Below are 23,519 nucleotides of genomic sequence, written 5' to 3'. Positions count from 1 at the left end.
GCCTGTATAATGTGGTGATAGTGGTATAGTGGTGGGAGGGGTACTGGAGGGACTGGCCTGTATAATGTGGTGATAGTGTTATAGTGGTGGGAGGGGTACTGGAGGGACTGGCCTGTATAATGTGGTGATAGTGGTATAGTGGTGGGAGGGGTACTGGAGGGACTGGCCTGTATAATGTGGTGATAGTGTTATAGTGGTGGGAGGGGTACTGGAGGGACTGGCCTGTATAATGTGGTGATAGTGGTATAGTGGTGGGAGGGGTACTGGAGGGACTGGCCTGTATAATGTGGTGATAGTGTTATAGTGGTGGGAGGGGTACTGGAGGGACTGGCCTGTATAATGTGGTGATAGTGGTATAGTGGTGGGAGGGGTACTGGAGGGACTGGCCTGTATAATGTGGTGATAGTGTTATAGTGGTGGGAGGGGTACTGGAGGGACTGGCCTGTATAATGTGGTGATAGTGTTATAGTGGTGGGAGGGGTACTGGAGAGACTGGCCTGTATAATGTGGTGATATTGGTGGGAGGGGTACTGGAGGGACTGGCCTGTATAATGTGGTATAGTGGTGGGAGGGGTACTGGAGGGACTGGCCTGTATAATGTGGTGATAGTGGTATAGTGGTGGGAGGGGTACTGGAGGGACTGGCCCATATAATGTGGTGATAGTGGTATAGTGGTGGGAGGGGTACTGGAGGGACTGGCCTGTATAATGTGGTGATAGTGGTATAGTGGTGGGAGGGGTACTGGAGGGACTGGCCTGTATAATGTGGTATTGCGGTGGGACGGGTACTGGAGGGACTGGCCTGTATAATGTGGTGATAGTGTTATAGTGGTGGGAGGGGTACTGGAGGGACTGGCCTGTATAATGTGGTGATAGTGTTATAGTGGTGAGAGGGGTACTGGAGGGACTAGCCTGTATAATGTGGTGATAGTGTTGTAGTGGTGGGAGGGGTACTGGAGGGACTGGCCTAGTTAATGTGGTGATAGTGGTATAGTGGTGGGAGGGGTACTGGAGGGACTGGCCTGTATAATGTTGTGATAGTGTTATAGTGGTGGGAGGGGTACTGGAGGGACTGGCCTGTATAATGTGGTGATAGTGTTATAGTGGTGGGAGGGGTACTGGAGGGACTGGCCTGTATAATGTGGTGATAGTGTTATAGTGGTGGGAGGGGTACTGGAGGGACTGGCCTGTATAATGTGGTGATAGTGGTACTTCATTACCTCCCTCATCTGCTCTCCCATGGGGTATGGACACGCCCTTCTGGCTAATCCTGGATCAGCCTCTACCACTGGGGTTAGACACTGTGTCACACACACACACACACACACACACACACACACACACACACACACACACACACACACACACACACACTCTCTGACACACACACACACACACACACACACACACACACACACACACACACACACACACACACACACTCAGCCTGGATGTTCTCTTTTGTTTATATGAGTTGCCAGGAGTCTGACCTCTGACCTGCTATCAGAGACATACTGTTCTGTCCAGACGACTCTGAAGAGAAACATCATGAATATTAACACTCCCAATGAAATATTCATGTGGTCCATGCCCATTTGGCAGCCACACCTGGGACTCTAAGGACCATTGGGGCTCCATGCCTCTTTTGTCTGACACTGATGCAGATGTTTAGAGCAGGAAATTACATTTGTCACCATAATCGGAAAGCACACACGTTGTTGCAGATTTAGGCGGGCATTCTGATAGAAACCATACTTGGGGGTGAATTCAGTGTTGGAAACAATACTAGGTCCTCTATGACTGATACTCGGAGGAGTTATCATGTGTGCGTTACACGTCTGTTTGTTAGAAAGTTCATGATGACGGAACAGAAGTTGACTCTCTCTCCCTCTCTTGTGCTGTGCCTGGTGTGAGTGTTTGTTAGAAAGTTCATGATTACGGAACAGAAGTTGACTCTCTCTCCCTCTCTTGTGCTGTGCCTGGTGTGAGTGTTTGTTAGAAAGTTCATGATTACGGAACAGAAGTTGACTCTCTCTCCCTCTCTTGTGCTGTGCCTGGTGTGAGTGTTTGTTAGAAAGTTCATGATTACGGACTAGAAGTTGACTCTCTCTCCCTCTCTTGTGCTGTGCCTGGTGTGAGTGTTTGTTAGAAAGTTCATGATGACGGAACAGAAGTTGACTCTCTCTCCCTCTCTTGTGCTGTGCCTGGTGTGAGTGTGCGGCAGCAGCTTTGTCTTGGGGTGTATTTGAGTCTTAATTGAATCAGCAGAAAAGTATGGATGGAGAGAGGGAGGGAGAGAGAGAATTAGAACCTGGGCACTCTTTCCACTTAGCAACAAGAAGCCGTTCCCACACAAATGAATTTTCATGGAAACAGCAGAGAAAATGAAGTCTAAAAGCTTTTGAATGGAATGAAAGCATCTCTTCTTTGTAATGAGAATAGGGGATGGATGGATGGGGAACGAGAGAGGAGTTGTCTCCATGCTTTACAATGGAGCGGGTTTCATTACAACTATCAGAGAGTATCAGGAGGCTGAGGGAACAATGTTATGATGTACATTTGAATGCAGGGTTATACAGGTAAAGCTGACTGGAGACTGGCTTCAACACCATCAATGCAGGGTTATGCAGGTAAAGATGACTGGAGACTGGCTTCAACACCATCAATGCAGGGTAATGCAGGTAAAGATGACTGGAGACTGGCTTCAACACCATCAATGCAGGGTTATGCAGGTAAAGCTGACTGGAGACTGGATTTCACACCATTAATGCAGGTAAAGCTGACTGGCTGGTTTTCACACCATCAATGCAGGTAAAGCTGACTGGAGACTGGTTTTCACACCATCAATGCAGGTAAAGCTGACTGGAGACTGGCTTCAACACCATCAATGCAGGTAAAGCTGACTGGAGACTGGCTTTAACACCATCAGCAGGTTATGCAGGTAAAGCTGACTGGAGACTGGCTTCCACACCATCAATGCAGGATGCAGTAAAGCTGACTGGAGACTGGCTTTCACACCATCAATGCAGGGTTATGCAGGTAAAGCTGACTGGAGACTGGCTTTCACACCATCAATGCAGGTAAAGCTGACTGGAGACTGGCTTCAACACCATCAATGCAGGGTTATGCAGGTAAAGCTGACTGGAGACTGGCTTTCACCCTATCAATTCAGGGTTTTTGCAGGTAAAGCTGACTGGAGACTGGATTTCACACCATCAATGCAGGTAAAGCTGACTGGAGACTGGCTTTCACACCATCAATGCAGGTAAAGCTGACTGGAGACTGGCTTTCACACCATCAATGCAGGTAAAGCTGACTGGAGACTGGCTTTCACAGCATCAATGCAAGTAAAGCTGACTGGAGACTGGCTTCAACACCATCAATGCAGGTAAAGCTGACTGGAGACTGGTTTTCACACCATCAATGCAGGTAAAGCTGACTGGAGACTGGCTTCAACACCATCAATGCAGGTAAAGCTGACTGGAGACTGGCTTTCACACCATCAATGCAGGTAAAGCTGACTGGAGACTGGCTTCAACACCATCAATGCAGGGTTATACAGGTAAAGCTGACTGGAGACTGGCTTTCACACCATCAATGCAGGGTTATGCAGGTAAAGCTAACTGGAGACTGGCTTTCACACCATTAATGCAGGTAAAGCTGACTGGAGACTGGCTTTCACACCATCAATACAGGTAAAGCTGACTGGAGACTGGCTTCAACACCATCAATGCAGGGTTATGCAGGTAAAGCTGACTGGAGACTGGCTTTCACACCATCAATGCAGGTAAAGCTGACTGGAGACTGGCTTCAACACCATCAGTAGGTGTTGTCTGTCTGTTGTAATATAGACTCAGAGATCTAGTTTAGATTGAAATACCAATGAAACTGATATCACCCTCCTTTGTAAGACACACACAGACACGCCAACAAACTCCCAGACCCCATATCCGTGATTATATCAGCCCAATGTATCTCTGGAATGTGCAGCACCACACCACACCAAGTACAGTGTTTATGCTAAAGCACATCCCAGTTAGAAGCAATGGGAGAAACCTTTCAGAATGCTAGCCACTAGAATCCACTATTAGCCAGTGTCCTCTAGACTCCAAGCCACTGCTCTGCGAGGGACAGATAAAATACTGTCAAGCCAAAGCCGAAAGACAACTGACAACCCTCTCCAGTGGTTAAAAAGCCATGTGTGAAACTTTAATGAATTACAGTGTCTCTGTGCACTGTGGGGGAGGGGGGAGCAACGCCACTGTCGATTCTCACCTCTCCGTTATTTATATTCATCGATCCACCGGGGCCTGCATGGGACACCGTTCACCGGCTTCGTTTTTTTATCGACAACAGTCCGCAATTCCTTCTATGTCAATTATATTGATTACTTCAGGTTGACTGGACGTAATGAGGAACTGTGGTGCACTTGATGTTGATCAGCCCCCTTTCACCCCCCTCCGCCTACCCTCTCTCGCCCACCCTCTCACGCCACCCCCAGGTCTGAGTGAGTTACACACCAATGATTTTCTGATTAAGCCTGTTAGCCGAGGGGTTCACCCACGCACTAGCGCAGGGGCATGGATGTGGGAGTCGGTGGAAGGGTCCAGTGAGTGTCTGAGTCCGGCTGTGCTGACTGCTGATAGGATGATGTCTTAACAATGGAAGATGATGGCTTTATTCTTTGCCTGATAACCCCAAACAGGACCTGTAGAAACATTGTATTTTAGCAACATGTGGCGGCCATTTTGAATAGATTTCAACTGGGTCTAATATACTCTCAATTGGGATGCTTTGGCTGAATCTGACGATTGATCGTGTCTGTGTTGACCTTGATGCAGGACTCTGTTTAGTCACCACGTTAAAGGACTGTGTTACTCCTTCTGTCTGTCTCTTTGTCTCAGTCTCTCTCTTTTTCCCTCCTCTCATTCCAGGTGGTGCAGATGATAACCTGATCGAAGGAGGAGAGATGAAGTTTGTGTGTAAACCTGGAGCCAGGAACATCACAGTGATCTTCCAGCCTCTCCTCAGGTAGGACTTACTAACCACACACACACACACACACACACACACACACACACACACACACACACACACACACACACACACACACACACACACACACACAAACACACACACTGATTTAATAATATGTGGCCATGGTCAATATGCACTGAAGGGCACTAGAGGGGAGACAATGGCCTTCCATCATACCAGTCACAGAGAACAAGACACATCTTCCCTCAGACAGCAACTACTTCACTACGATGTTCATTCATGTTGATTCATTTTGACGTAATTTTCCCTAAAAGCCTTTAGTTTAGTCCAATCCACATTACATTTTCCCTTTCAATGTCTTATGAGATCATTGGCCTGGTCCACTATGTATAGTCAATGTGAGGGGACATCCATGATCCAAACCATGGGCAGCACTCAGACTGGAGCATGACTCTAAACCAGGAAAATGTCTACAATTAGATTATATCCATTACATCCTTTTAGTAATCCTCCCATTGATTATACTCTACCGTTTTCATAGATGGATAGTCCATCCTCCCCCAGATGATGGTCTACATTTTCAGTGTGCTTCCTGTCTGATATTTACTGTTTTTAAAATGGTCATAACCCAAATGATAGGCCTACATTTTCGCTGTGCTTCTTTTCTGATATTTGTGGTTTTTAATATGGTCCGATTTATACTTAGCAATATTCCAGAATGTAATGTAAGCCACCGCAGTGATTAGGATTGCCTACAGTGACAGGGTTCTGTACTGTATATAACACAGTGTCCCCAAAGACTGGTGGAAATCCAATTTTCAAGCAGCCTAATTAGATTGACCTTCCTTGCAGTGATGAATCACCAGGGCTTCCATTAAACTGTAATATTTCCCCTTACTTAGACTTGGAGCCAGTTGGTGCTGTACTGTACTGTAGGGCTACTGTGTGTGTGTGTGCCCCATTGTTGAACGCAAATGTCCTGTCCTCGTACAGAAGTGAACTACACCCTATCTCATTGAGACAGACGGCCCGGGTAGGGGCTGGATAGGTTCTGTGGTAGGGGCTGGATAGGTTCTGTGGTAGGGGCTGGATAGGTTCTGTGGTAGGGGCTGGATAGGTTCTGTGGTAGGGGCTGGATAGGTTCTGTGGTAGGGGCTGGATAGGTTCTGTGGTAGGGGCTGGATAGGTTCTGTGGTAGGGGCTGGGTAGGGTCTGTGGAAGGGCTGGATAGGTTCTGTGGTAGGGGCTGGGTAGGTTCTGTGGTAGGGGCTGGGTAGGGTCTGTGGAAGGTCTGTGGTAGGGTCTGTGGAAGGTCTGTGGTAGGGTCTGTGGAAGGGCTGGGTAGGGGCTGTGGAAGGTCTGTGTAGGGACTGTGGAAGGTCTGCGGAAGGGCTGGGTAGGTGCTGTGGAAGGTCTGGAAGGGCTGTGGAAAAATACTTAACAGTGAGTGGCTGCTGCCGTTCCCTTGTCAGTAATGGTTCAAATCAATCCCACTAAATCATCTCCCTCTCTCTGTCTCTCTGTCTGTCTCTCTGTCTGTCTCTGTCTCTGTCTCTGTCTCTCTCTGTCTGTCTGTCTGTCTGTCTGTCTGTCTGTCTGTCTGTCTGTCTGTCTGTCTGTCTGTCTGTCTGTCTGTCTGTCTGTCTGTCTGTCTGTCTGTCTGTCTGTCTTTCTCTCTCTTTCTCTCTTTCTCTCTTCTCTTCTCTCTCTCTCTCTTTTCCCCCCTCACTCTCTCCTCTCTCCATGTGCGTGAGTGCACGTGTGTGCCCCTCTGAGCTGGCAGTGCCAACAGAGCTGTGTCACTACTCACTGGCAGATGGCTTTCTAATGTCTGTGTGGAGACCCAGCCCTGGCACCTTTGATAGAAGCCACTTTAATGCCCACTGATACAGCTTATGGCTGTTTTTAATAGCAACTCCCATAACAGGTAAGTGAGTAATACTGCATAGGAAATCAATGGAGTGTGGTAGGGGTGGGGGGAAGTGTTTTGTGTGGAATACAGGTCTTCACGGATCCACCTACAGTTGAAGTCGGAAGTTGACATACACTTAGGTTGGAGTCATTTAAAACTCGTTTTTCAACTCTCAACAAATTTCTTGTTAACAAACTATAGTTTTGGCAAGTCGGTTAAGACCTCTACTTTGTGCATGACACACGAAATTGGTAATGCTACCAAATACTAATTGAGTGTATGTAAACTTCTGACCCACTGGGAATGTGATGAAAGAAATAAAAGCTGAAATAAATCATTCTCTCTACTATTATTCTGACATTTCACATTCATAAAATAAAGTGGTGATCCTAACTGACCTAAGCCAGGGAATTTTTACTAGGATTAAATGTCAGGAATTGTGAAAAACTGAGTTTAAATGTATTTGGCTAAGGTGTATGTAAACTTCCGACTTCAACTGTACAGTCGTGGCCAAAAGTTTCAAGAATGACACAAATGTTAATTTTCACAAAGTCTGCTTCCTCAGTTTGTATGATGGCAATTTGCATATACTCCAGAATGTTTTAAAGAGTGATCAGATGAATTGCAATTAATTGCAAAGTCCCTCTTTGCCGTGCAAATGAACGGAATCCCCAAAAAACATTTCCACTGCATTTCAGCCCTGCCACAAAAGGACCAGCTGACATCATGTCAGTGATTCTCTCGTTAACACAGGTGTGAGTGTTGACGAGGACAAGGCTGAAGATCACTCTGTCTTGTTGATTGAGTTTGAATAACAGACTGAAAGCTTCAAAAGGAGGGTGGTGCTTGGAATCATTGTTCTTCCTCTGTCAAACATGGTTACCTGCAAGGAAACACGTGTCGTCATCATTGCTTTGCACAAAAAGGGCTTAACAAGCAAGGATATTGCTGCCAGTAAGATTACACCTAAATCAACCATTTATCAGATCATCAAGAACTTCAAGGAGAGCGGTTCAATTGTTGTGAAGAAGGCTTCAGGGCGCCCAAGAAAGTCCAGCAAGCGCCAGGACCGTCTCCTAAAGTTGATTCTGCTTTGGGATCGGGGCACCACCAGTACAGAGCTTGCACGCACAGTGAGGCGAAGACTTTTGGAGGATGGCCTGGTGTCAAGAAGGGCAGCAAAGAAGCCACTTTTCTCCAGGAAAAACATCAGGGACAGACTAATATTCTGCAAAAGGTACAGGGATTGGACTGCTGAGGACTGGGGTAAAGTCATTTTCTTTGATGAATCCCCTTTCCGGTTGTTCGGGGCATCCGGAATAAAGCTTGTCCGGAGAAGACAAGGTGAGTGCTACCATCAGTCCTGTGTCATGCCAACAGTAAAGCATCCTGAGACCATTCATGTGTGGGGTTGCTTCTCAGCCAAGGGAGTGGGCTCACTCACAATTTTGCGTAAGAACACAGCCATGAATGAAGAATGGTACCAACACATCCTCCGAGAGCAACTTCTCCCAACCATCCAGGAACAGTTTGGTGACGAACAATGCCTTTTCCAGCATGATGGAGCACCTTGCCATAAGGCAAAAGTGATAACTAAGTGGCTCGGGGAACAAAACATTGATATTTTGGGTCCATGGCCAGGAAACTCCCCAGACCTTAATCCCATTGAGAACGTGTGGTCAATCTTCAAGAGGCGGGTGGACAAACATAAACCCACAAATTCTGACAAACTCCAAGCATTGATTATGCAAGAATGGGCTGCCATCAGTCAGGATGTGGCCCAGAAGTTCATTGACAGCATGCCAGGGCGGATTGCAGAGGTCTTGAAAAAGAAGACTGCAAATATTGACTCTTTGCATCAACTTCATGTAATTATCAATAAAAGCCTTTGACACTTATGAAATGCTTGTAATTATACTTCAGTATTCCATAGTAACATCTGAAAAAAATATCTAAAGACACTGAGGCAGCAGACTTTGTGAAAATATATATTTGTGGCATTCTCAAAACTTTTGGCCACGACTGTATATCCGAGACCCGATACAGGACTCGAGCGGATCCAGAATCGTAAATAATGTTACGTCTCTGATATGATTGTCATTTCAACTGACTTGTGTCCGGAAGGACCTCGTACAGATCCGAAAGCAACTGCTGCAGGAGAGAGACATTTTATCATTTATGCTGCTGCTCTTGCTTTTCACGAGAGTGGAGTGTGGCGCTTGTTGTTGTTGGCCAATCATGAGTCATCAAAGCGTCAGTAGGCTGGAATTAAAATGACAGAATTAAAAGTTAAAGGGGAAGGATAGGTTACCACATCCAAGAGCCAACAGGTAGTCTGCTACTTAATATTCTGCAGGGAGTTGTTGTTATTTGTAACAGTAGGATTAGAATGCTCTTTCACTGCAGCTTCAGTTAGCCTAGCTAGCTAACGTTAGTTAGCTTAACTAGCTTTTTCCATGTTGATGTAGTCAAGACAGGTAATATGTAATCATATTTTATGATAAATAACCTAGCTATGGCAGCTATTTGTCCACTATAGCACGAGTCGGCTTGGTTGGTTCCCTGCTCCTCGTGTCACTCACTCACAGTACGGCTCCTCCCCACCTACTAGAGCGACACCTATCTCCCTTCTCTTGCACTTCATCAGCTCCGGTTAATAAAGTAGCTTAAAACGTTTTATTTTCTGCTGCTTCCCTCACTCAGATTGGACCGACTCTAGATCTGACCAGATTTATATGGAATGGGTCTAGTTGTCATCGGGTCCATTCGGAACAGGTGTCTACATAAAAAAATGTATTTATGCAAATCGAGTCCGGGTGGGAAAGCCCCAGGTCCATTTCGGAATGGGTCCAAAAAGTTGGACCCGTGAGTGTGTGTGTGTGTGTTGATCAATACTGTAGCGTAGGTGTAATTTGTGGTTGATAGCAGGGCTGGCATTGTAAAAGAGTGACTGGAGAATTGGTTGTGTGAATTGATTGTGCTATAGTATATGTCCAGGCCTCTGTGACTGATATGTATATGGAACACTGTTTTAGGGTGGTCTAGCCCTTAAGGCTATATGGATCAATACACTGTATAGCTCTCTGCTTTTCTATACAAACAACTTGTATATCACTAGTATACACTAGCTAAATATACTGACTCCTGTTCCTATCTACTGTGTATTGGTGCAGGGGGGAGAGAAAGTGTTTTTCTAAGTATCAATTCTCAGCGGAAGGATCGATGGGGAAGTTTTATAAAGGGCCGTGTGTTTTCATTTAATGGGGGGTGTTTGGAGCTCCATAGTAAACGGCTGTGTGTGAGCTGCAGAACATCGATCAGGCTGAAAGAGGTGCTGGACTGCAGCAGCAGTCATAGTGTTTTTGTGTTGTTTTGTTTGTTCTGTGCCAACATGCAGGCAATTCTTCCAGACACACTCACACACAGACACACACCGAGTGCAGCGTGATGGGGAGTTGGTGCAGGTAGGAGGTAATTTAGTTTGACTTGTGGGGGTTTCCTGCTGACATTTGAGTGGTATTTAAACCCTGTGCCCTGACCGGCATTGGCATTTTGAAAAGAGACGACTCGACGCTGATGAGCCCTGGCACTGGTGTGTCTGTCTGTATGTGTCCTGTGTTGGAGCAGCTGCCTGTCTTCAGTGGATAAGGGTTGGTTGTAGGGCTGCTGTGTAAATGTGAAGATGACAGAGCAGTGTAGAGGAATTATCACTGAGGCATCATTATCACTGAGGCATCCAAACTGTGTCTATCTCTTTTGGTCCACCAACAGTCATTCTTTCCCCTCTTTCATCTTCTACCCACTTCCCCTAGCTGTATCAGTATCAGACCAGTCCCTAACCCACCTGTATGCTGCATCAGTCTCAATCAGTCCCTAACCCACCCCTATGCTGCATCAGTCTCAATCAGTCCCTAACCAACTCTATGCTGCATCAGTCTCAATCAGCCCCTAACCCACCTCTATGCTGCATCAGTCTCAATCAGCCCCTAACCCACCCCTATGCTGCATCAGTCTCAATCAGTCCCTAACCAACTCTATGCTGCATCAGTCTAAATCAGTCCCTAACCAACTCTATGCTGCATCAGTCTCAATCAGTCCCTAACCAACTCTATGCTGCATCAGTCTCAATCAGTCCCTAACCAACTCTATGCTGCATCAGTCTCAATCAGCCCCTAACCCACCTCTATGCTGCATCAGTCTCAATCAGTCCCTAACCAACTCTATGCTGCATCAGTCTCAATCAGCCCCTAACCCACCTCTATGCTGCATCAGTCTCAATCATTCCCTAACCAACTCTATGCTGCATCAGTCTCAATCAGTCCCTAACCCACCCCTATGCTGCATCAGTCTCAATCAGTCCCTAACCAACTCTATGCTGCATCAGTCTCAATCAGCCCCTAACCCACCCCTATGCTGCATCAGTCTCAATCAGTCCCTAACCCACCCCTATGCTGCATCAGTCTCAATCAGCCCCTAACCCACCTCTATGCTGCATCAGTCTCAATCAGCCCCTAACCCACCTCTATGCTGCATCAGTCTCAATCAGCCCCTAACCCACCTCTATGCTGTATCCGTTTCAGTCCCTAACCCACCTCTATGCTGTATCCGTCTCAGTCCCTAACCCACCTCTATGCTGCATCAGTCCATTCCCTAACCCACCTCTATGCTGCATCAGTCCATTCCCCAACCCACCTCTATGCTGCATCAGTCCATTCCCTAACCCACCTCTATGCTGTATCCGTCTCAGTCCCTAACCCACCTCTATACTGCATCAGTCCATTCCCTAACCCACCTCTATGCTGCATCAGTCCCTAACCCACCTCTATGCTGCATCAGTCCATTCCCTAACCCACCTCTATGCTGTATCCGTTTCAGTCCCTAACCCACCTCTATGCTGCATCAGTCCATTCCCTAACCCATCTCTATGCTGCATCAGTCCCTAACCCACCTCTATGCTGCATCGGTCCATTCCCTAACCCACCTCTATGCTGCATCAGTCCATTCCCTAACCCACCTCTATGCTGCATCAGTCCCTAACCCACCTCTATGCTGCATCAGTCCATTCCCTAACCCACCTCTATGCTGTATCCGTCTCAGTCCCTAACCCACCTCTATGCTGCATCAGTCCCTAACCCACCTCTATGCTGCATCAGTCCCTAACCCACCTCTATGCTGCATCAGTCCCTAACCCACCTCTATGCTGCATCAGTCCCTAACCCACCTCTATGCTGCATCAGTCCCTAACCCACCTCTATGCTGCATCAGTCCCTAACCCACCTCTATGCTGCATCAGTCCCTAACCCACCTCTATGCTGCATCAGTCCCTAACCCACCTCTATGCTGCATCAGTCTCTAACCCACCTCTATGCTGCATCAGTCCCTAACCCACCTCTATGAAATTGGAGATTCGTAGTTACACAATACATATTGATTTCTAGTTGCCGGGCGGAGTTACACAACAGACACTATTTACATTGCTGGGTACACTGGGTCAACCCTGGACAGTTACCATGCTGCGTTGAGCCGGTACACTGGGTCAACCCTGGACAGTTACCATGCTGCGTTGAGCTGGGTACACTGGGTCAACCCTGGACAGTTACCATGCTGCGTTGAGCTGGGTACACTGGGTCAACCCTGGACAGTTACCATGCTGCGTTGAGCTGGTACACTGGGTCAATCCTGGACAGTTACCATGCTGCGTTGAGCTGGGTACACTGGGTCAACCCTGGACAGTTACCATGCTGCATTGAGCTGGGTACACTGGGTCAACCCTGGACAGTTACCATGCTGCATTGAGCCGGTACACTGGGTCAACCCTGGACAGTTACCATGCTGCATTGAGCTGGTACACTGGGTCAACCCTGGACAGTTACCATGCTGCGTTGAGCTGGGTACACTGGGTCAACCCTGGACAGTTACCATGCTGCATTGAGCTGGTACACTGGGTCAACCCTGGACAGTTACCATGCTGCGTTGAGCCGGTACACTGGGTCAACCCTGGACAGTTACCATGCTGCGTTGAGCTGGGTACACTGGGTCAACCCTGGACAGTTACCATGCTGCGTTGAGCTGGGTACACTGGGTCAACCCTGGACAGTTACCATGCTGCGTTGAGCTGGGTACACTGGGTCAACCCTGGACAGTTACCATGCTGCGTTGAGCTGGGTACACTGGGTCAACCCTGGACAGTTACCATGCTGCGTTGAGCCGGTACACTGGGTCAACCCTGGACAGTTACCATGCTGCGTTGAGCTGGTACACTGGGTCAACCCTGGACAGTTACCAGAACTCCTACTCTCTGGATCTCTAACCTGATATTGGGTCCAACAACTCCCAAATGAAAGTCTAACAGTTTGAAAGAGAAACAAGTTCAGAACTTCTATATTTTTCTTCCTTAAGAAATGTTTTGGTGACCTTCGAAATCTCACCGTGACTCTGAAAGAGGGTGACACCGGTGGCCAGGGGGGAATTGGCTGTGTACTCTGTACTGTAGGTATTTTTGGATGGGTCATGATAGCAAGGTCAGTTACTGTACACTTCAATCAGCTTCACGCCCTAGTCCTTAAGATATGACATGGCAAGCTACCTCACAATGTAACCTCCCAATGAATGGCTGGACTGTTTGGAATGAGGTCCTCAGGTTGTGACTCCAGGTCCTCAGGAGGATTCACATCTCATATAACCATGTTTGAGAACAAGAGGGAGAGCGTCAGGGGAAAGCCTAGTGGTAGAATACCTACTAGATTGAACTGTGTCCTCTGTCAGGGGTAACTGGTCAATCAGTCAGTCAGTTAGTTGTTCAGTCACTTACACTGTCACTCAGGGAGGAGGAAGAGACTAGGAGAGAGACAGTAACAGAGGGAGGAGGAGGAAGAGACTAGGAGAGAGACAGTAACAGAGGGAGGAGGAGGAAGAGACTAGGAGAGAGACAGTAACAGAGGGAGGAGGAAGAGACTAGGAGAGAGACAGTAACAGAGGGAGGAGGAGGAAGAGACTAGGAGAGAGACAGTAACAGAGGGAGGAGGAGGAAGAGACAGTAACAGATGGAGGAGGAAGAGACTAGGAGAGAGACAGTAACAGAGGGAGGAGGAGGAAGAGACTAGGAGAGAGATAGTAACAGAGGGAGGAGGAGGAAGAGACTAGGAGAGAGACAGTAACAGAGGGAGGAGGAAGAGACTAGGAGAGAGACAGTAACAGAGGGAGGAGGAGGAAGAGACTAGGAGAGAGACAGTAACAGAGGGAGGAGGAGGAAGAGACTAGGAGAGAGACAGTAACAGAGGGAGGAGGAGGAAGAGACTAGGAGAGAGACAGTAACAGAGGGAGGAGGAGGAAGAGACTAGGAGAGAGACAGTAACAGAGGGAGGAGGAAGAGACTTGGAGAGAGACAGTAACAGAGGGAGGACAAGGAAGAGACTAGGAGAGAGACAGTAACAGAGGGAGGAGGAGGAAGAGACTAGGAGAGAGACAGTAACAGAGGGAGGAGGAAGAGACTAGGAGAGAGACAGTAACAGAGGGAGGAGGAGGAAGAGACTAGGAGAGAGACAGTAACAGAGGGAGGAGGAGGAAGAGACTAGGAGAGAGACAGTAACAGAGGGAGGAGGAGGAAGAGACTAGGAGAGAGACAGTAACAGAGGGAGGAGGAGGAAGAGACTAGGAGAGAGACAGTACCAGAGGGAGGAGGAAGAGACTTGGAGAGAGACAGTAACAGAGGGAGGACAAGGAAGAGACTAGGAGAGAGACAGTAACAGAGGGAGGAGGAGGAAGAGACTAGGAGAGAGACAGTAGCAGAGGGAGGAGGAAGAGACTAGGAGAGAGACAGTAACAGAGGGAGGAGGAGGAAGAGACTAGGAGAGAGACAGTAACAGAGGGAGGAGGAGGAAGAGACTAGGAGAGAGACAGTAACAGAGGGAGGAAGAGGAAGAGACTAGGAGAGAGACAGTAACAGAGGGAGGAGGAGGAAGAGACTAGGAGAGAGACAGTAACAGATGGAGGAAGAGACTAGGAGAGAGACGGTAACAGATGGAGGAAGAGACTAGGAGAGAGACAGTAGCAGAGGGAGGAGGAAGAGACTAGGAGAGAGACAGTAACAGATGGAGGAGGAGGAAGAGACTAGGAGAGAGACAGTAACAGAGGGAGGAGGAGGAAGAGACTAGGAGAGAGACAGTAACAGAGGGAGGAGGAGGAAGAGACTAGGAGAGAGAGTAACAGAGGGAGGAGGAGGAAGAGACTAGGAGAGAGACAGTAACAGAGGGAGGAGGAAGAGACTTGGAGAGAGACAGTAACAGAGGGAGGACAAGGAAGAGACTAGGAGAGAGACAGTAACAGAGGGAGGAGGAGGAAGAGACTAGGAGAGAGACAGTAGCAGAGGGAGGAGGAAGAGACTAGGAGAGAGACAGTAACAGAGGGAGGAGGAGGAAGAGACTAGGAGAGAGACAGTAACAGAGGGAGGAGGAGGAAGAGACTAGGAGAGAGACAGTAACAGAGGGAGGAAGAGGAAGAGACTAGGAGAGAGACAGTAACAGAGGGAGGAGGAGGAAGAGACTAGGAGAGAGACAGTAACAGATGGAGGAAGAGACTAGGAGAGAGACGGTAACAGATGGAGGAAGAGACTAGGAGAGAGACAGTAGCAGAGGGAGGAGGAAGAGACTAGGAGAGAGACAGTAACAGATGGAGGAGGAGGAAGAGACTAGGAGAGAGACAGTAACAGATGGAGGAGGAGGAAGAGACTAGGAGAGAGACAGTAACAGAGGGAGGAGGAGGAAGAGACTAGGAGAGAGAGTAACAGAGGGAGGAGGAGGAAGAGACTAGGAGAGAGACAGTAACAGAGGGAGGAGGAGGAAGAGACTAGGAGGGAGACAGTAACAGAGGGAGGAGGAAGAGACTAGGAGGGAGACAGTAACAGAGGGAGGAGGAAGAGACTAGGAGAGAGACAGTAACAGATGGAGGAAGAGACTAGGAGAGAGACGGTAACAGATGGAGGAAGAGACTAGGAGAGAGACAGTAACAGAGGGAGGAGATAGAGACTAGGAGAGAGACAGTAACAGATGGAAGAGGAGGAAGAGACTAGGAGAGAGACGGTAACAGAGGGAAGAGGAGGAAGAGACTAGGAGAGAGACGGTAACAGATGGAGGAAGAGACTAGGAGAGAGACAGTAACAGATGGAGGAAGAGACTAGAAGAGAGACAGTAGCAGAGGGAGGAGGAAGAGACTAGGAGAGAGACAGTAACAGATGGAGGAAGAGACTAGGAGAGAGACAGTAACAGAGGGAAGAGGAGGAAGAGACTAGGAGAGAGACAGTAACAGATGGAGGAGGAGGAAGAGACTAGGAGAGAGACAGTAACAGATGGAGGAAGAGACTAGGAGAGAGACCGTAACAGAGGGAGGAGGAGGAAGAGACTCGGAGAGAGACAGTAACAGAGGGAAGAGGAGGAAGAGACTAGGAGAGAGACAGTAACAGATGGAGGAAGAGACTAGGAGAGAGACAGTAACAGAGGGAGGAGGAGGAAGAGACTAGGAGAGAGACAGTAACAGAGGGAGGAGGATAAAGAGACTAGGAGAGAGACAGTAACAGAGGGAGGAGGAGGAAGAGACTAGGAGAGAGACAGTAACAGAGGGAGGAGGAGGAAGAGACTAGGAGAGAGACAGTAACAGATGGAGGAAGAGACTAGGAGAGAGACCGTAACAGAGGGAGGAGGAGGAAGAGACTCGGAGAGAGACAGTAACAGAGGGAAGAGGAGGAAGAGACTAGGAGAGAGACAGTAACAGATGGAGGAAGAGACTAGGAGAGAGACAGTAACAGAGGGAGGAGGAGGAAGAGACTAGGAGAGAGACAGTAACAGAGGGAGGAGGATAAAGAGACTAGGAGAGAGACAGTAACAGAGGGAGGAGGAGGAAGAGACTAGGAGAGAGACAGTAACAGAGGGAGGAGGAGGAAGAGACTAGGAGAGAGACAGTAACAGAGGGAGGAGGAGGAAGAGACTAGGAGAGAGACAGTAACAGAGGGAGGAGGAGGAAGAGACTAGGAGAGAGACAGTAACAGATGGAGGAAGAGACTAGGAGAGAGACAGTAACAGAGGGAGGAGGAAGAGACTAGGAGAGAGACAGTAACAGATGGAGGAAGAGACTAGGAGAGAGACGGTAACAGATGGAGGAAGAGACTAGGAGAGAGACGGTAACAGAGGGAGGAGGAAGAGACTAGGAGAGAGACAGTAACAGGGAGGAGGAGGAGGAAGAGACTAGGAGAGAGACAGTAACAGAGGGAGGAGGAAGAGACTAGGAGAGAGACAGTAACAGAGGGAGGAGGAAGAGACTAGGAGAGAGACAGTAACAGAGGGAGGAAGAAGAGACTAGGAGAGAGACAGTAACAGATGGAGGAGGAGGAAGAGACTAGGAGAGAGACAGTAACAGAGGGAGGAGGAAGAGACTAGGAGAGAGACAGTAACAGAGGGAGGAGGAGGAAGAGACTAGGAGAGAGACAGTAACAGAGGGAGGAGGAGGAAGAGACTAGGAGAGAGACAGTAACAGATGGAGGAAGAGACTAGGAGAGAGACAGTAACAGAGGGAGGAGGAGGAAGAGACTAGGAGAGAGACAGTAACAGAGGGAGGAGGAGGAAGAGACTAGGAGAGAGACAGTAACAGAGGGAGGAGGAGGAAGAGACTAGGAGAGAGACAGTAACAGATGGAGGAAGAGACTAGGAGAGAGACAGTAACAGAGGGAGGAGGAGGAAGAGACTAGGAGAGAGACAGTAACAGAGGGAGGAGGAGGAAGAGACTAGGAGAGAGACAGTAACAGAGGGAGGAGGAAGAGACTAGGAGAGAGACAGTAACAGAGGGAGGAGGAAGAGACTAGGAGAGAGACAGTAACAGATGGAGGAGGAGGAAGAGACTAGGAGAGAGACAGTAACAGAGGGAGGAGGAGGAAGAGACGAGGAGAGAGACAGTAACAGAGGGAGGAGGAGGAAGAGACTAGGAGAGAGACAGTAAGAGAGGGAAGAGGAGGAAGAGACTAGGAGAGAGACAGTAACAGATGGAGGAGGAGGAAGAGACTAGGAGAGAGACAGTAACAGATGGAGGAAGAGACTAGGAGAGAGACAGTAACAGAGGGAGGAGGAGGAAGAGACTCGGAGAGAGACAGTAACAGAGGGAAGAGGAGGAAGAGACTAGGAGAGAGACAGTAACAGATGGAGGAAGAGACTAGGAGAGAGACAGTAACAGAGGGAGGAGGAGGAAGAGACTAGGAGAGAGACAGTAACAGAGGGAGGAGGAGAAAGAGACTAGGAGAGAGACAGTAACAGAGGGAGGAGGAGGAAGAGACTAGGAGAGAGACAGTAACAGAGGGAGGAGGAGGAAGAGACTAGGAGAGAGACAGTAACAGAGGGAGGAGGAGGAAGAGACTAGGAGAGAGACAGTAACAGATGGAGGAAGAGACTAGGAGAGAGACAGTAACTGATGGAGGAAGAGACTAGGAGAGAGACAGTAACAGAGGGAGGAGGAAGAGACTAGGAGAGAGACAGTAACAGATGGAGGAAGAGACTAGGAGAGAGACGGTAACAGATGGAGGAAGAGACTAGGAGAGAGACAGTAACAGAGGGAGGAGGAGGAAGAGACTAGGAGAGAGACATTAACAGAGGGAGGAGGAGGAAGAGACTAGGAGAGAGACAGTAACAGAGGGAGGAGGAAGAGACTTGGAGAGAGACAGTAACAGAGGGAGGAGGAAGAGACTAGGAGAGAGACAGTAACAGAGGGAGGAGGAGGAAGAGACTAGGAGAGAGACAGTAACAGAGGGAGGAGGAGGAAGAGACAGTAACAGATGGAGGAGGAAGAGACTAGGAGAGAGACAGTAACAGAGGGAGGAAGAGGAAGAGACTAGGAGAGAGACAGTAACAGAGGGAGGAGGAGGAAGAGACTAGGAGAGAGACAGTAACAGATGGAGGAAGAGACTAGGAGAGAGACGGTAACAGATGGAGGAAGAGACTAGGAGAGAGACAGTAGCAGAGGGAGGAGGAAGAGACTAGGAGAGAGACAGTAACAGATGGAGGAGGAGGAAGAGACTAGGAGAGAGACAGTAACAGAGGGAGGAGGAGGAAGAGACTAGGAGAGAGACAGTAACAGAGGGAGGAGGAGGAAGAGACTAGGAGAGAGACATTAACAGAGGGAGGAGGAGGAAGAGACTAGGAGAGAGACAGTAACAGAGGGAGGAGGAAGATACTAGGAGAGAGACAGTAACAGAGGGAGGAGGAGGAAGAGACTAGGAGAGAGACAGTAACAGAGGGAGGAGGAAGAGACTTGGAGAGAGACAGTAACAGAGGGAGGACAAGGAAGAGACTAGGAGAGAGACAGTAACAGAGGGAGGAGGAAGATACTAGGAGAGAGACAGTAACAGAGGGAGGAGGAGGAAGAGACTAGGAGAGAGACAGTAACAGAGGGAGGAGGAAGAGACTTGGAGAGAGACAGTAACAGAGGGAGGACAAGGAAGAGACTAGGAGAGAGACAGTAACAGAGGGAGGAGGAGGAAGAGACTAGGAGAGAGACAGTAGCAGAGGGAGGAGGAAGATACTAGGAGAGAGACAGTAACAGAGGGAGGAGGAGGAAGAGACTAGGAGAGAGACAGTAACAGAGGGAGGAGGAGGAAGAGACTAGGAGAGAGACAGTAACAGAGGGAGGAAGAGGAAGAGACTAGGAGAGAGACAGTAACAGAGGGAAGAGGAGGAAGAGACTAGGAGAGAGACAGTAACAGATGGAGGAAGAGACTAGGAGAGAGACGGTAACAGATGGAGGAAGAGACTAGGAGAGAGACAGTAGCAGAGGGAGGAGGAAGAGACTAGGAGAGAGACAGTAACAGATGGAGGAGGAGGAAGAGACTAGGAGAGAGACAGTAACAGAGGGAGGAGGAGGAAGAGACTAGGAGAGAGACAGTAACAGAGGGAGGAGGAGGAAGAGACTAGGAGAGAGACATTAACAGAGGGAGGAGGAGGAAGAGACTAGGAGAGAGACAGTAACAGAGGGAGGAGGAAGAGACTTGGAGAGAGACAGTAACAGAGGGAGGACAAGGAAGAGACTAGGAGAGAGACAGTAACAGAGGGAGGAGGAGGAAGAGACTAGGAGAGAGACAGTAGCAGAGGGAGGAGGAAGAGACTAGGAGAGAGACAGTAACAGAGGGAGGAGGAGGAAGAGACTAGGAGAGAGACAGTAACAGAGGGAGGAGGAGGAAGAGACTAGGAGAGAGACAGTAACAGAGGGAGGAAGAGGAAGAGACTAGGAGAGAGACAGTAACAGAGGGAGGAGGAGGAAGAGACTAGGAGAGAGACAGTAACAGATGGAGGAAGAGACTAGGAGAGAGACGGTAACAGATGGAGGAAGAGACTAGGAGAGAGACAGTAGCAGAGGGAGGAGGAAGAGACTAGGAGAGAGACAGTAACAGATGGAGGAGGAGGAAGAGACTAGGAGAGAGACAGTAACAGATGGAGGAAGAGACTAGGAGAGAGACAGTAACAGAGGGAGGAGGAGGAAGAGACTAGGAGAGACAGTAACAGAGGGAGGAGGAGGAAGAGACTAGGAGAGAGACAGTAACAGAGGGAGGAGGAGGAAGAGACTAGGAGAGAGACAGTAACAGAGGGAGGAGGAGGAAGAGACTAGGAGGGAGACAGTAACAGAGGGAGGAGGAAGAGACTAGGAGGGAGACAGTAACAGAGGGAGGAGGAAGAGACTAGGAGAGAGACAGTAACAGAGAGGAGGAAGAGACTAGGAGAGAGACGGTAACAGAGGAGGTGGAGGAAGAGACTAGGAGAGAGACAGTAACAGAGGGAGGAGATAGAGACTAGGAGAGAGACAGTAACAGATGGAAGAGGAGGAAGAGACTAGGAGAGAGACGGTAACAGAGGGAAGAGGAGGAAGAGACTAGGAGAGAGACGGTAACAGATGGAGGAAGAGACTAGGAGAGAGACAGTAACAGATGGAGGAAGAGACTAGAAGAGAGACAGTAGCAGAGGGAGGAGGAAGAGACTAGGAGAGAGACAGTAACAGATGGAGGAAGAGACTAGGAGAGAGACAGTAACAGAGGGAAGAGGAGGAAGAGACTAGGAGAGAGACAGTAACAGATGGAGGAGGAGGAAGAGACTAGGAGAGAGACAGTAACAGATGGAGGAAGAGACTAGGAGAGAGACCGTAACAGAGGGAGGAGGAGGAAGAGACTCGGAGAGAGACAGTAACAGAGGGAAGAGGAGGAAGAGACTAGGAGAGAGACAGTAACAGATGGAGGAAGAGACTAGGAGAGAGACAGTAACAGAGGGAGGAGGAGGAAGAGACTAGGAGAGAGACAGTAACAGAGGGAGGAGGATAAAGAGACTAGGAGAGAGACAGTAACAGAGGGAGGAGGAGGAAGAGACTAGGAGAGAGACAGTAACAGAGGGAGGAGGAGGAAGAGACTAGGAGAGAGACAGTAACAGAGGGAGGAGGAGGAAGAGACTAGGAGAGAGACAGTAACAGAGGGAGGAGGAGGAAGAGACTAGGAGAGAGACAGTAACAGAGGGAGGAGGAGGAAGAGACTAGGAGAGAGACAGTAACAGATGGAGGAAGAGACTAGGAGAGAGACAGTAACAGAGGGAGGAGGAAGAGACTAGGAGAGAGACAGTAACAGATGGAGGAAGAGACTAGGAGAGAGACGGTAACAGATGGAGGAAGAGACTAGGAGAGAGACGGTAACAGAGGGAGGAGGAAGAGACTAGGAGAGAGACAGTAACAGGGAGGAGGAGGAGGAAGAGACTAGGAGAGAGACAGTAACAGAGGGAGGAGGAAGAGACTAGGAGAGAGACAGTAACAGAGGGAGGAGGAAGAGACTAGGAGAGAGACAGTAACAGAGGGAGGAAGAAGAGACTAGGAGAGAGACAGTAACAGATGGAGGAGGAGGAAGAGACTAGGAGAGAGACAGTAACAGAGGGAGGAGGAAGAGACTAGGAGAGAGACAGTAACAGAGGGAGGAGGAGGAAGAGACTAGGAGAGAGACAGTAACAGAGGGAGGAGGAGGAAGAGACTAGGAGAGAGACAGTAACAGATGGAGGAAGAGACTAGGAGAGAGACAGTAACAGAGGGAGGAGGAGGAAGAGACTAGGAGAGAGACAGTAACAGAGGGAGGAGGAGGAAGAGACTAGGAGAGAGACAGTAACAGAGGGAGGAGGAGGAAGAGACTAGGAGAGAGACAGTAACAGATGGAGGAAGAGACTAGGAGAGAGACAGTAACAGAGGGAGGAGGAGGAAGAGACTAGGAGAGAGACAGTAACAGAGGGAGGAGGAGGAAGAGACTAGGAGAGAGACAGTAACAGAGGGAGGAGGAAGAGACTAGGAGAGAGACAGTAACAGAGGGAGGAGGAAGAGACTAGGAGAGAGACAGTAACAGATGGAGGAGGAGGAAGAGACTAGGAGAGAGACAGTAACAGAGGGAGGAGGAGGAAGAGACGAGGAGAGAGACAGTAACAGAGGGAGGAGGAGGAAGAGACTAGGAGAGAGACAGTAACAGAGGGAAGAGGAGGAAGAGACTAGGAGAGAGACAGTAACAGATGGAGGAGGAGGAAGAGACTAGGAGAGAGACAGTAACAGATGGAGGAAGAGACTAGGAGAGAGACAGTAACAGAGGGAGGAGGAGGAAGAGACTAGGAGAGAGACAGTAACAGAGGGAGGAGGATAAAGAGACTAGGAGAGAGACAGTAACAGAGGGAGGAGGAGGAAGAGACTAGGAGAGAGACAGTAACAGAGGGAGGAGGATAAAGAGACTAGGAGAGAGACAGTAACAGAGGGAGGAGGAGGAAGAGACTAGGAGAGAGACAGTAACAGAGGGAGGAGGAGGAAGAGACTAGGAGAGAGACAGTAACAGAGGGAGGAGGAGGAAGAGACTAGGAGAGAGACAGTAACAGATGGAGGAAGAGACTAGGAGAGAGACAGTAACTGATGGAGGAAGAGACTAGGAGAGAGACAGTAACAGAGGGAGGAGGAAGAGACTAGGAGAGAGACAGTAACAGATGGAGGAAGAGACTAGGAGAGAGACGGTAACAGATGGAGGAAGAGACTAGGAGAGAGACAGTAACAGAGGGAGGAGGAAGAGACTAGGAGAGAGACAGTAACAGGGAGGAGGAGGAGGAAGAGACTAGGAGAGAGACAGTAACAGAGGGAGGAGGAAGTGACTAGGAGAGAGACAGTAACATGAGGAGGAGGAAGAGACTAGGAGAGAGACAGTAACAGATGGAGGAGGAAGAGACTAGGAGAGAGACAGTAACAGATGGAGGAGGAGATAGAGACTAGGAGAGAGACAGTAACAGAGGGAGGAAGAAGAGACTAGGAGAGAGACAGTAACAGAGGGAGGAGGAGGAAGAGACTGTGAGACAGACAGTAACAGAGGGAGGAGGAGGAAGAGACTAGGAGAGAGACAGTAACAGAGGGAGGAGGAAGAGACTAGGAGAGAGACAGTAACAGAGGGAGGAGGAAGAGACTAGGAGAGAGACAGTAACAGAGGGAGGAAGAAGAGACTAGGAGAGAGACAGTAACAGATGGAGGAGGAGGAAGAGACTAGGAGAGAGACAGTAACAGATGGAGGAGAAGGAAGAGACTAGGAGAGAGACAGT

General features: G+C 48.9%; 1 protein-coding gene across 2 annotated transcripts in view; it reads left to right on the top strand.

The window, feature by feature from the left end:
• Positions 1-23,519, top strand: part of LOC106609608 (exocyst complex component 4) — a 284,451-nt gene that overhangs the window by 116,130 nt on the left and 144,802 nt on the right. For both annotated transcript variants that reach the window (XM_045722267.1, XM_045722266.1), the window contains exon 10: positions 4,934-5,030. In XM_045722267.1, coding sequence (XP_045578223.1) covers positions 4,934-5,030 — 97 coding nt within the window. The remainder of the gene's footprint in view (positions 1-4,933; positions 5,031-23,519) is intronic.

This window comes from Salmo salar, chromosome ssa07, assembly GCF_905237065.1.
Source record: "Salmo salar chromosome ssa07, Ssal_v3.1, whole genome shotgun sequence".
NCBI classification, from domain to species: Eukaryota; Metazoa; Chordata; class Actinopteri; order Salmoniformes; family Salmonidae; genus Salmo; species Salmo salar.
Note: the sequence above shows the minus strand (reverse complement) of the source record. Positions and strands in the feature narration are given on the sequence as shown.